Source organism: Ochotona princeps, chromosome 24 (genome assembly GCF_030435755.1).
Source record: "Ochotona princeps isolate mOchPri1 chromosome 24, mOchPri1.hap1, whole genome shotgun sequence".
NCBI lineage: Eukaryota > Metazoa > Chordata > Mammalia > Lagomorpha > Ochotonidae > Ochotona > Ochotona princeps.
Window position 1 is genome coordinate 16,645,376 of NC_080855.1, and position 14,049 is coordinate 16,659,424.

The 14,049-nt window shown below is 52.0% G+C and overlaps 2 protein-coding genes across 2 annotated transcripts in view; one reads left to right on the forward strand and one right to left on the reverse strand.

Moving 5' to 3' along the window:
- The window catches only part of BFAR (bifunctional apoptosis regulator), a 30,065-nt gene extending 24,560 nt beyond the window's left edge, over positions 1 to 5,505 (forward strand). The window contains exon 8 of the mRNA XM_058680597.1: positions 5,373 to 5,505. Coding sequence (XP_058536580.1) covers positions 5,373 to 5,424 — 52 coding nt within the window. The 3' untranslated portion in view covers positions 5,425 to 5,505. The remainder of the gene's footprint in view (positions 1 to 5,372) is intronic.
- PLA2G10 (phospholipase A2 group X) lies at positions 2,126 to 11,102 on the reverse strand. Its single transcript, XM_058680598.1, has 4 exons — positions 10,785 to 11,102; positions 8,279 to 8,426; positions 7,225 to 7,331; positions 2,126 to 2,268 (listed from the first exon to the last, which is right to left on the reverse strand). Exons 1-4 carry the CDS (start codon positions 10,846 to 10,848, stop codon positions 2,126 to 2,128), a joined length of 462 nt encoding a protein of 153 aa, XP_058536581.1. The 5' UTR covers positions 10,849 to 11,102.
- Positions 11,103 to 14,049: the final 2,947 nt, after the last annotated feature.

The window sequence follows — 14,049 nt, forward strand, 5'->3', positions numbered from 1 at the left end:
CAGAGATAAGCCTGTGTCCAAAGTTTTCTTTGTGACTCTATTCATTCACCCCTCGTGTTTATGAAGATTTTACTCAGACTCTGCATCTGGAAGTTTAAAGAAATGACTTGAAATTTAAGAAATAAAGATTTTTATACAGATAAAACCTCTACAGAGATACAAACTAATTTTTATGAAAAACATAAAGAAAAAGTCTGTGTGGCCCAGCAAGGTGTGTTTTGGAGCTAGGCGTTGGTGCCCTGGCATGCTGCAGTATTGAGACAGGCAGCTGGCTTGAGGTTCCCTGTGGGAGGGCCCGGGGCTACCTGACTTGGGTCTTTAATCCTTGTGGGCCTGGGGACCCTGTACTGTTTGTGCACCCTGGCTCTCTTGCCTGGTGGCCTACCAGTATTCTTTTCAGCTACAGAACTAGAACTGGCTCGCAAAGGTTGTAGAGCTGGGCCCCAGGCCACCCTGCAGGACAATCAGACTCTGAAACTTGCGTGTCCCCTCCCTCATGCCAGACCCAACGGACTGGCCCCACCTGCTTCCACATCCTGCTTCCAGAGTGAGTAATAACCCACGTGTGCTGTAGGGAGGCTTGGCAAACAAGCAGGGCCCTGGCTCTTGATCGCCAGCAGACAAGGTGAGCACACTGAGAGCTAAAGGACTTCTCACCTGCACAGCCTCTCCGCCCATCTCAGCACGCTTGGGTGCCATGCGTCCAAAGGTGCCTCATGCATTCAGATCCTCTGATCCAAAAGCAGCATTTCTGAAAACCTGAGCCAAGACATAGGAGAAAGTTTAGGAGTACAAAGGGGACAGCCAAGATTGGCTTGCTAGGGTGTTCACTGAAGTTGTTGCTAAACGCAAGGAGGGCCATCCATTTCCACAAGTTAGCAGTGTGCACAAACAGTGCATGATGAAGCTCTTTCAGAATGATTTTTCAATACGCTTTTTTGTGTGTGTGTGACACTGAGAAAAGTGAAAATCATTTGGTATGATCGCTATTACCCTTTCATTAAACTGGAAAAAATTTAGATGCTAGCGTTGATCATTTCAGATTCCAAGAATTTGGAGTGATTTCTTTTTTCCTGCCTCATTTTGTTCTGTATTTTTATATAGAAAAACAATGAGAGGGAAGGCACCTCCCATCAGCTTAGATTGTACCTCTGTGGCCTAAAATCCAGGAAAGGTGTGGAGGGCTTTCTTAGCTAACAACAACTAGACTTCAGCTTCATTTCATCTGGGGGTTTCCTGAGCAGGCCCCAAGGCCACTGAGGGCTGAGGTGATGGTGTTCTTCAGCCACGAGAAGAGGAGGGCTGGAGGGCATCTTCTGACAGGGCTCCCACCCTACCATGACACTGTAATTGGCCAGAAGTCATGTCTGTTTCCCTTGACCCTCTGTTCAGGTCATGGGCAGGTAAACAGCCACGTCCACCAGGTAGCAGTCAGAGACCCAGGGGCAATGATCGCCCACAATTTCACATGGGTGGGCAAGGTGTAAGGTTTATTTGTTTTTATTAGAAAGGCAGATATACAGAGAGAAGAAGAAACAAAGATCTTCCATCTGCTGGTTTACTCCCCAAGTGGCCACAACAGCTAGAGCTGAGCTGATCCAAAGCCAGGAGCTTCTTCCAGGTCTCCCCCACAGGTGCAGGGTCCCAAGGCTTCGGGCCATCCTCTACTACTTTCCCAGGCCACAAGCAGGGAGCTGAATAGGAAGTGGAGCAGCTGGTACATGAACCAGCATCCATATGGGATCCCAGTGGGTAAAAGGCGAGGATTTAGCCACTAGGCTACCATGCTAGGCCCACCTGGTAGATTCTTATTCATATTTGGCCACTGATCATCAGAAGTAGGAGACAAGACCCACCCTTCATAAAGACTGAGCCTGAAAAATGGTACCAACCCCAACACAGTAGTCAGAAACGGTCGTGGTTTTGTTAAGATAGGCACAGGAGTTTTGACTTCCACCAAACACTCCAGCCCTGCCCCATGTTCCAGGATGGGGAGAGAAAGCAAACAGAAAGGCCATAGCTTTATCTCTCAGACTCAGGCTCCAATAAAGAACTGAACACTGTTGTTCATGAGTGAAAAGGTCCTTTATTTCCTTGTGCAAATGAACGCTTCGAGTCTGGTTAGTCAGTCACACTTGGGCGAGTCCGCCTCACATAAAAACTGAGGGTAGAAGAGGTACTTTAAGTTGTACTCATTTTGGGCAAGACAGTTGGCAATCTCCTGGTCGCACTTGCACACCAGTTCCTGGCATATGTTCTCTGCTGGTCCTGGAAAAAGAAGTGGAACAGATCAGAGACCTGCAGACTTGCAGGTAAACACCCAAGAAAACCAAGCAAGCTGTGGACTTGGGAAGAGGTCAGCCACAAATACCCCAACCAGCTCCTCTGCCCCTCATACCCTCACCCATCCACTGGCACGTCTTGCAGACCCACCTTCCCTCCAGGTTGGTCCAGAAGCCAGCACCTTTTACCACCTCCCTGCTACCTCCTGCCCAAACCACCTCCAACCCCCACCCCCAGACCACCAGGCCCACCATCCGGCTCCACTGCACCTGGGATTTGTCAAGCCTCTACCTCCTCTGCTAACGTCTCGTGGCTTGACATCAGCTATGCTTTGATGCTGGTCCCCCAGAGGGCACTGGGTTGGAGCTTGGTCCCCAGGGTGCCACCAGTGGCAGTTGGCAGACCCTTTAAAAGCCAAGCCTTGTGGAAGGTCCTTGTGACAGCCCCACCTGGGAAAGGAATCCTGGAAGTTCTCCCCAGAGGCAGATGTTCCAGAAGCCTCAGCCTGAACCCTGCACCTGCATCCCTCTGGAGATGCTTCCTGCCTTGTTGCCACCATCCACTAAGGATGCTCACTAGAGCTAGTACTGTGCTGTTGGGATGTCTAGCCTGCAAAGCTGTGAGCCAGGGTGTGCACTGTGGTTGGGGGAGGGTAATTGGGACCTGCACCCCGCTTCAGATGGCCTGGGATCAAGTCCCAGCTCCCTTTCCAATCCCAGCTTCCTGCTATTGTCTACTCAGGAAAGCTGCATGCAATGGCTCAAGTTCCTGCCACTCCTGCAGGTGATTTGAATAAAGTGCCAGGCTCCTGGTTTCAGCATGACCCCCAGCCCTAGCTGTGGTGGGCAATTAGGGGATGGATCAACAGATGAAAGATTTCTCTCCTCCTGTTGCTCTGCCTTGCAAATGAGTGAAACTTCATAAATAAACTTTGGGGAAAAACAAAAAGCCCTGTGAGTTAAACAAATCTTTTCATGACATGAGCCTGACTACTACATGACTGGGTGTTAAATCTAATGACTGTTATCTTTTAGTTTTTAATTTTTATTTTTGAAAAGGGAAGAGAGAAAGAGATGCAGGGAGGGAGAGAGATCTTCCATCCCCAGATTCATTCCTCAAATGCTTCCAACAGCCAAGGCTGGGTCAGGTCTAAACCAGAATCCAGGAATCCAATCCAGGTCTCCCAAGCTGTGGCAGGAAACCAAGTACTTGGCTCAGCACCTGCTGCCTCCCAGGGTAGGTGCTAGCAAGGAGCTGGATCAGCAGCAGATCAGGAACTCCATCCCGGGTGCTCGGATATGGAATGGGGGCGTCTCAAGGGGTGGCCTAACTCTCCATGCAACTAAATCCATTTCCACTAGCGCGAGTTCTGTCTGCATGGATTTGTCTGTGCCAGGCACGGCACATCAGTGGCCTCTTCCAATCTGTGGCCACTCAGTACCATATTTCAAAGGGCCACCCACAGTGTAAGAGGTGTAGTACATCATCTGCTTTATTTTCCTTCACAGCGCATAGCACACACATACAATTCCCCTATCTCCTTCTTTTAGTTACAGTGCCTTGTTGCTCTGTCTTGTCCAAAACCTAGCATGAAACCTGGCACACAGCAGATTCTCAAAAACATTTGTTCATTAAAATATTTAAAAGCCATGCATTGCTTTTGAGCTGACACAAATGCAGCAACTATGTTTCATGTTTCCCATTTCACAGATGAGGAAAGTGAGGTTCAGAAGGATTCAGTGACTCACTCCAAGTCATAAAGCTGTACTTCCCTTCCTTTTCTCTGAGCAAGAAAAGTGTCTTTTAGTGTGGACAACTGGCCTGTAAAGAACCGTCCCCCCAACCCCGCCCCTACACCCTCCACTCTGAATTACAGCTGCTTGCTAATGCATGCCCTGGGAGGCAGGAGGTGATGGATTAAGTAGTTGGGTCTCCAACACCAATGTGGGAGACCTAGAATCAGGTCCCAACCCAGCTCCTGGCTTAAGTCTCAGCGCCAGCCCAGGAGCACTCTCTCTCTGTCTCTCTGTTTGCTTCTGTGTTTTTAAATTTAATACATAGATATATAGAAAAGATTTATTTATCTCAATGGAATGGCAGATATGCAGAGGAGATACAGAGAAAAAGATCTTCCATCCACTTGCTCACTCCCGAAGTGGCTACAACGGCCAGAGCTGAGCCGATCTGAGGCTCAGAGCCTGTTCTGGGTCTCCCACGCGGGTGTAGGGTCCCAAGGCTTTGAGCCATCCTCAACTGCTTTCCCAGGCCACAAGCAGGGAGCTGGAAATTAGGGCTGCCAGGATATGAACCAGTGCCCATATGGGATCCCAGCGGATACAAAGTGAGGATTTAGCTACTAGGCTATCACGCCAGGCCCAATTAAATAGGTTTTTTTTTATATAAAGGAGGTTAAAAAAAATGATTCTTTCATAAGCAAGATTTGCCTAAAGAGCCTTAAGATGTCTGGAACACAGTTTTTATTCAAGAAGAATAAAAACCGGGGGTGGGTGGTCTGGCACAGCAGGATAAGCGACCACTTGGGATGCCCTCATCCCTCATCCCCACATCACAGGGCCAGTTGGGTCCCAGCTACCCACTTTCAATCCAGCTCCCTGCTAATGTATCCTGGGAGGCAGTGGGTCGAGTACTTGGGCCCCTGACTCCCTCCTGGAATTTGGATCTCCTGGCTTAGACCTGTCCCAGCCCTGGCTGTTGTAGGCACTTGGGGAATAAACCGGCAGATGGAAGATTCATCTTTTTCTTTTTTCTTTCTCTCTCTCTCTCTGTTGCCGTCTGCCTCTTAAGTGTATAAAAATAAATAAATACACATTGAAAAAAAAATCGGAATAAAAATGTGAAAGAAAAAAAAAATAGCTGCCATGGGTTAAGCTTACAATGAAGGCCTGCCAGTAAATATTATTATAGGCTGAGCAAATGTTAATGTACTTGTCAGGACCATAAATGGAAAATGGGCCAAACCTGAAAATAAACGACTCAGTTCAGAATATCCCCATACAGAATAAGAGAATATTTTTAGCGAAAAACAGCCCTGCATAATAAGATATTTTGGTTCTTTTTATTTGGTTCAGGAAGGATGGTTCTGTAAACAGGCATGGACTCCACCAGCAAACATGGCAGTAAGCATTCTACAAACACCATCTGCATGCATGGAAGAGCCCGCAGGAGGTTGCCAGCTGCACGGCAAAGAGACAGACCTTTAGTAGAGTTCCCAGTCAAGCCTCACCTTGCTTCCTTCTCTCTTCCCACACCGAGAGGGGTCTGTGATGTCCTCTTCCTGGGCCTCAGTTTCCCCAGTTAAAAATGACACATTTGAATGAGATAATGTGTGGGGGCACTTCCTCAAAATAGATATGTTCATGGTAACTCAGCTTTGCGTCTGTGCCAATTCCTAATTTCCAGTCCATACGGGAGTATGACCGGGAATCCATATCCTCATAGGAGGCAGGTATTTGACACCCAGGGTTAAGATGCTGCTTGGGGACCACACACGGTAGCCTAAAGGCTAAAGACCTCGCCTTACATGCACCGGAATCCCTCATTGGCACCAGTTCATGTCCCAGCCACTCCACTTCCCATCCAGCTCCCTGCTAGTGGCCTGGGAAAGCAGTAGGCGACAACCCAGAACCTTGGGATCCTGCATTTGCATGGAAGACCTGGAAGAAATTACTGGCTCCTAGCTATGGATCAGCTCAGCTCCAGCTGTTGTGGCCACTTAGAGATTGAACAAGTGGATAAAGATCTTTCACACTGTCTCTCCTCTCTGTAAATCTGACTTTCCAATAAAAATAAATAAAGCTTAGAAAAAAAAAGATGCTGCTGGGCTGCCTTGGTTCGAATCTGGGGCTCTATCTCCCATTCCGGCTTCCTGCCGATGCACACCCTGAGAGGCAGCAGCTGATGGCTCAGATGTTCAGGTCTGTACCATGCCGGTGGGAAACTGGGATTGGGACTAGGATTCCTGGCTGTTAACTGGCTCAGCCTTGGCTGTTAAAAGCATTTGAAGAGTCAACCGGAATATGAAAAATCTTTCTCTTGCTTACTCACTCTCACTCTTGCTTTCTCCAATGATAAAAAAATTTTGAAAGATTTATTAATTTTTTTGGGAAAGCAGATTTACAGAGAGAAGGAGATACAGAGAAAAAGATCTTCCATCACAAAAGGATGAAAAAGTCAATTAAAAATGGGCAAAGCGGGAGCAGGCACTTGGCCTCATAGTTAAGGTGTGCATATTCCACATTGGAAAGCACCTGGGTTTTTATTCCTGGTCCTGGGCTCCTGATCCCAGCTCCCTGCTTAACACAGACCTCTTACTTTTTGAAACATTCAGGCTTCTGGGCAACCTTTTGCTTTCCTACATTTGAAAAAACACTATTTCCATCAGGGAACTGAAACGTGGTTATTGACACTTCACTATCAGCCAGACAATGCGGCATAGTGGAGACTGTGGCAGAACAAAGACGGAGGCCATACCTGTGAGTGGCAGCTCCTTAAGCTCCAGCCAGTGGGCTCTGCTGGGCCTGCTGCTGTTGCAGCCCCCGAGTTTTACGTGTTAAGATGATGACTGTTAGCTTATTTATTTGAGACATAGACAGGCAAAGAAAGACACAGAGGGTTTCCATCTGCTGATTTGTACCTCCAGTGCCTGTCCTGACCAGGGCTGGGCTGGGTTTATTTACAGGCCCATTCTGATGGGCATGGCTGCTTTGATCAGCTGTCATTTCTACAGTTTTCCTTTTCGCCCAAACAGCAAAGAAACAGCTTCTTTGCTTTCCAAGTACTCAGAGTCTTCCACAAGACAAACCCAAGGGTGGTCCGTGGAGAACGGACAGCTGGAGAATGTGATTACCATGGGGGTTGCACACACCCTGGCAGTGCTAGAGTGCCAGGCGACAGCTCATGTGTGTAGTGCTGAGGACTTACCACACTGGACCTGCTTATTGACACACTGCCAGGGGTATTGCTCCAACTTGGGGCTGCAGCCAGCCTCCTCGGCGCGGCTGTAACAGCAGTCATGGCGATGGCAGCACCTGCGGATGGCAGCCGGTGGACACACAAGCGAGTGTGTGCAGGGAGCTCTCCTAGCCACCCCTTTTTGCTGGGACTACGGGTAAGCAAAGGCCACCCTCTTCCCCTGCCCCAAGGAGCCAGCATCCTCAGGATCCCTATACTACCAATGGCCCCAGCTTGGGCTGCCCTGATCCCGCCCCGCTGGGGAATTCCTTGGGCCTGACCCCTGTCTGTTCCCTCTCTGAATGCCTGGGCTCTCACCCTTGGGCCACCTCTCCGTTCTCAGGAGGAGCCAAGCTCTGCCCTCACTTGGCCCTGACATTGCCCTGACATTACCCTGTGCCTGCGATGATCTCTTGCCCACTTGTCATTTTTCCAGACTAGCCCAACCACCAGCCTCCAGCCAGGATGTGATCCTTCGCCTCTTCCTGTCTTTCTAGGCTTGTTATACCCTCTTGTAAAGCCAACCTCCTTCTCTTCATTTCATTCCTTAAAATTCCAGCTGATGTTTGCATCCCAGGCCCAACCCAAGCTCTGACACGTGGCCGGACTCGGTATAAACTTGGACCTTTGGACAGTTCCCTGAGGAGCTCCCACCAATGCCCCTGCACCTGTCAATCAGCCATGTGTCCTCCCGTTCATTCCTGGCCTTCTCTCCATCCACCTGTCAGCCTCACCTTTCAGAACCCTCAGGGAAGTCTGGTGCAGAGAACTCAGCTAGCTCTGGCCCTGTCCTCTGTGAGGTAGGGCAGACAGGTGACCAGATACAAGCATGGCAAAGGCCAGGGCACAGGGGACTCCGGCAGCCCAGAGCATCTAAGAGGAAAAATCAGGAGCTCTGGGCAACAATCACAGCTTCTAGCTAGGACGAGGGCTGCATCAGAACCCAGCTGTCCCTGAGAGTTTTCCCTCAAGGTCTCAACTAGTGGGGAGGACCTTCCAGCCTGTGCCCCAAACCTGAACTCACCAGTCAATGGCATCGCGGGGCTGGCCGTGGCCACCCAGGCCACAGAAGCAGCCGTAGTCGACATAGGCCATTGGGTTTCGGGTGCCGACGCAGTTCACGGTCCCTGCCAGATCCAGAATCCCACGCCGTTGCACATGTGACCTGGAGGCTGAGGGTGGCAAGTGGAGTGGGCATGACAAACAGAGGTCAGAGGTCAAAGGTCAGGGCTTCCCCAGCCCTAAGGAGAGGCACTACCCTGAGAAGGGCCTCCCGGACATTGCAGCCTTGCTCCTGGGTTCAAATCTTCCTCCCTAGCTGTGTGTGACTTTGCATACCTCACTTATCTTTTCTGGGACTCAGTTTCTTGACCTGTGAGATGGGTGACGAGGCTATCTTAGCGCACAGTCAAATACTTGGCACCCAACTATTATGTTGTAATCCATATCATCAAAACAGCCGGGAAAGAAAAAAAAAGAGACCATTGCAGGTGTCGGAGGACCTACCACTAGGCCTTTGCATGGGCTGCTGTCTTCTCCTGCAAGACCCTGAGAGCCAGCCCCCCATCCCTGCTGACTTCAAGTGCAATCTTATTGCGAGTCATGTGTCAAGTGTTTGTGCAACTGCTTGTGCTGGCATGGGACATCAGAGAAAGCTAGCTGGCATCGCTGTTGTCAAGGAGGACTCCCTGGGCACCTTGTTTCCCCCACTGGACACTGGTCTAGAACCTCCTGAATCTCCTTTTCGCCTTCCCTACCCAGGCAGGAAGCTATTTGAGATGTGTCTATTTATCAGGGGCACACAGCCAGAGTGACCGATGTCACTGGGACCCCGCACCTGCCATGCGTGGAGGAAGAGGCCGGCAGGAATCAGGGGACTCGCACAGCCACACAGCCAGCAAGGGTCTGACCTCAGACGCCAACCTTGGCCTTGGCCTCCCCAAGTACTGTTCCTTCCTCCTGACCCAGTAACAGCAGGGGAGGGAGGCCTGCCAGGCTCCCGAGCCCAGGGGCATTGGCAACAGAGGGGCATCTTGTGCCCAGGGTGGCCTGTGTGTGGGGAGACAGCTCTCCACTGCTCCTGGACCGAGGTCTGGCAGAGGGAGACGCATTCTGGAACCTGCATTCCCCAAACAGACTTCCATGACGGGCTCAGACCAAATTTCCTTCCAGTTTTTTTTTTTTTTCACTGTGGAAAAAGTGGCAGATTCACACACGAGAGGATGCAGATGAATTGCATTGGCAGAAGACAGAAACATGAGCTCAAGGCTCCAAGCCTCACCGTGCCTTCACTCTCCCAGATGCCCCTGCCTCCGCCTCTAACCCTTCCGTGGCTCTCACTGAGTGTGGAGAAAGTTTGCCCTCCAATGCCCTGCAGGAGTCACGTATCCGCCCTTCAGGGGTCACTCCTCCCTCCCACCTGTGCAGCGTCTGCTGCGGGAAGGGACATATGTCACACATGGGCTCAGTTCAGCCCACCCCCTCACTCTGTTCTCACACAGCTCCTGGCTGCCTCCCCTGCCCCCCGGGAGGGGGACCCTTGCTACCTGGGCTGCTGTCGGCTTGTTGGGAGGAAGGTGGGCTGCAGCCTGGACATCTTAGGGACTGGCTCCCTGGCACTGAGGCAGCACCTGTCAGAGTAGAGCCTCTGCAGTGACCCTGGAACCCTCTTGTACTCTCAGCTTCTTCCCACAAGTTCCCAGTCCCCAGTGTCCCCAGCTGTCCTCCCACTTGGCTTAATTGCCTTCTGGTATCTCTGCAGGGCCCGGGCTTGGGGCGGGCCTGTGGCACTGGGTTTGAAACCAAGGAAAACTCCCTCTGTGCCAACATAGGTGGGGCAGGTCACACTGTGGTCTGTTTGCTCTGTCTGCGCGCGGCAGCCTCCTTGGGGAGTGCCAGTGCTGCTGTGGGCATCTGATACCCCCAGGACTAGGAGTATGTGTGTGTTTAAGTGTGCGTGTGCACTCCTCGGGCACCCACATGTGTCCTGGGGCTGTTTTCGGGCGTCCTGGAGTCATGTGAGCATCGGCTCCCGTCAGTCGGCTGCTGAGCTCTGTAGGTGAACCTGACCAGCCACTGCACACCTGAGTGTCCAGGTGAGCCTGGGGGCTGCTGTCCGTGTCTGTATGCTTTTGCCATGGGTCACCCAGGGAGCTGCTTTAGGGTGATCTCCTTAGGGTTGAGTGAGAAAGGGACAATAAGTTCTTTTCCTACTCTCTGGTGTCCATCTGGTGAGCCCACCTGAGACCCTAGTGTAGATGAGAGGTCCGTGGGTAGGATCAGAGACCAGGAAGAAGGTGAGGAGGGCTCCACGGCTGCAGAGGGTCACAGGGGGAGGAGAGGAGATTTGGGGAGGGTTCCAACCCTGCCAGGAGTGAGTGGGCTGGGGGCGACCCTGCAGGGGGCTGAGGAACAGGGTCCCTGGGAAGGCACTGTGAGTAGGCATAAGAAAAGAGGGCTGGGGGCTGGAGGACTCTTGGGGTCCCTAGGGAGTCCCGGGGGATTCCCAGAAACGCGGTTCCCCCACTCACCCGCTGTGCATCCCGGCTCGGGTCCCAGCGGCAGCAGCAGCAACAACAGCAGCAGCAGCAGCATTGGCAGGCACAGAGGTAGCGGACCCGTGCGTGGATGGAGGCAGGTGTGGGACTAGCCCGCGGGGTTGGTGTAGTTACCCAGCCCGGGACCGACCCCCACCCCGGGCCGCAAAGCGCGGCCCCGCCCCCCGTGGCCTCACCTTCCCGCGCTGGGCGGAGCCAGGCAGAGGCGGGCACCTGGGCGCCGCGCCGAGCGGCAGGGTCTCCAGGACTGAGTTGGTCGACTTGTAACCTTTGGTGGAACAAAGAAGCAAAAACAGGTGTTGCGCTGTTAGCACCTGCAGCCGGCCCCCGCCTGCTCACCTGAACGTCCAAAAGGAGCAAAAGACGTGGGCAAGGGATGGTGCTAAATTGAACGCTTTTAAAAAAATGTTTAAATTGTTTTAGACAGTTACAAATAGGGAAGGAGAGACAGAGAAAGAGATTTTCCATCTGCTGGCTCACTCCCCAAATGGCTGAGTGGATCAGGTGGTAGTCAGGAGCTTCTTTGAGTCTCCCACGTGGCTGCAGGGGCCCAAGCACTTGGGGCCATCCTCCATTGCTTCTCCCGATCGCCTTTGGAGGGAGATGAATCCGCAGTAGAGCAGCTGGAACCACCAACTAGCACCCACAGGGCATGTCGACATTGCAAGCTGCGGCTTAACCTGCCTTACCAATTTTAAATGCTGATATCCTCAAAATCAACTCCCCGCAATCTGCACACCACTGCCTCATGGGGACCTCACAGGGACATGGGGGATGATCAAAGACTAGCCTGAGGTCCCTACGTTGGTTTTTGTGACAGGTAAGGCTGGAACCAGGCCGCAGTGGCAGCATCCCACAGCTTGCGTATTCAAGTCCCACCAAAGGCTCCCCCAAGGGACTGAGAGTTGAGGATGATGTAATCAGTTGGCACTCAGTATTGAAAAGAGACGACAATTGTGGTGCACACTATCTGTTCCCTTCCCTAGAACCAGCAGCCCCAGTCAATCACCACTTTCTGATACTTTTGCCTCATGAGTAATTAGAGAATCGGCTCTGGGCACCTGCTTGTCTCTCCTTGGCTACCCAGCAGCCAAGGTGTTTCAGAGAAGGCGGCACTGGTGCTGGGTTCGGGGGCTTCACCTTACCACAGCTCCGGGGCATTCCTTGCAAAGGAATACACTGAAGACCAGAGAAGGCAAGAGCCAAGAAGTAGGAGAACCAAGAGTCGCACTCGCCTCCACCTGGTGCTGCTCTCTGATCAGTTCTATGAGAATCCGAGCCCTCGGTCGCTCTTAGTGGCTAGGCTCCAGACTCACTGCGCCTGCACTGGACTGGGACCTGCTCCAGGCGAATGCAACTTTATTCCTCTTAGACATGCAGCCCTGGCTCACCTGGCCCATAGCAAAGGCTAGTCTGTGTGTGATTCAGATCCCAGGTGGCCCCAATATTCAAGGGGATGGCCGTGATGAGCCTCAGTGACCTGTGTCCATCAGGAATTGAGGCTTTCTCAGTGTCAGACCCAGCAGCTGGGGCTCCTGGAGACCCATATTCATGGCCCTCCCTGCCTTGGAGGGACCCCGGCAAATAGCCAGGTGCATTTGGATATGAAGCCCAAGCAGGGCAGGATGCACATTTGGTAGATGATAAAACAGCTCCAAGCAGGGATGTGCTAAGAAATCAGAGGACAGAGCTTGGACAGTGGCTATCTGTTCTCCCATCATTCACTTAGTCCTCAGCAGAGACTGAGCACTTCCTCTGGGCCAGGCCCTGTGCTCGGCCAGGAGGGGACCAGGCGTACTCATCTTGGCCTGGAGGGACAGACAGAACATGAAGTCCACAACCACGTCGCCAGCAAACTGGAACAGGGTGGCCCAAGGCTGTGGGTACCCGGAGATGGGATGAACCTCTTCTCTGGTGACCACAGGCAGAATCCAGAGCCCTGACTCTCAGCTGTGGGTATCCATGGAGCTGAGGAAAGGGCTGGGAGAGCAAAGGAGAGAGGAAGCCATTGCAACAGTTCTTCTAGAGCAGCACACACAGAAGGCAACTGAGGGTTTGTGCCAAAAGGGTTTCTCAGGGATCCTTTCAGTAAGTTCTACTAACCATTTGCCCAAGTGGAGAAAGTGCTGATTCCCACCTCCTGCTTCTCTCTCTGGTCCTTGTCCACCTCCATCTTCCTGTCCATCAGGCCTCTCCACATGCCTTGCTCTGCTGGCCTCCACGCCTGCCTTTCTCTGTCTCCAGCCGACTCCTGCCCTCTCCGTGTGTCCCTTTGCCTCTCATTGTCTCATCCTCTGTTTATGCCCGCTTCTTCTGCCTCCAAATTTCACAACTCAAAGCCTCACCCCTCAGGGAAGAACAATGAGGGAGCATAAGACACTGATGGATTTAAGAAGAGCATGCTGCTCGTAACTGTGTCCAAATAGCATCTCACTCCCGTTAGAGCCTGTCTGGCTTGGTGCCACTGGGGGGGGGGCACAGCTGGCACCATGAAGGACAGTCATACAGCAGACCTGGAACTGCTCACTGGCCTCGCAAAGCCACTGCTGGCTCCTCACCCATTGCTCCCCTCAGAAACTGGCTACTTCATGAGGGACCAATATTGTTTATCTCCCCCAGGCAGGGGCAGGCAGCAGGTGCTCAGTGTGCGGGATCCACACAGCATTTGACATTCTGTTTATTCACTCATGAAGTGGAATGACAGAAATCTTCCATGTGCTAAAGCTGACTCGCCAAATGTCCACAACAGCCAGGGCTCATCCAGGCCAAGGCTGGCAAGCCCAGAACTCCATCTGGATCTCCTCTGTGAGTGGAAGGAATGGACCTACTTGGGACTCTCAGGAACATTAGTAGGAAACTAGATTGGAAGCAGTATAGAGGCAGTACTCGAACCAGCGCCTCCACAACACCTGGCCCTCCATGAATCTTAAAGGACTGAATGAACACAAACAGCACCCAGACCCCAATACTCGATGTTCCCTGCATCTCTGAAGGCTCCCTCAGTCAACGCCAGCCCCGAGAGCTTGCTTTTGCCTCCATGTGCCTGGTGTTGAACTTGCACATGTTGAGTTGTGGTGTGTGCATTCTGGAATGTGACAGCTCACCCACCAGAGAGCAGATGCTGACATGGACATATACTTGCCCAAAGTTTTTTGTGACAACATTGCATGGCACAGCGAGGCGTTATAGACTCCTACGCAGACCCGATGCCATGTCTTCACTTAATGTAATCCCAGAG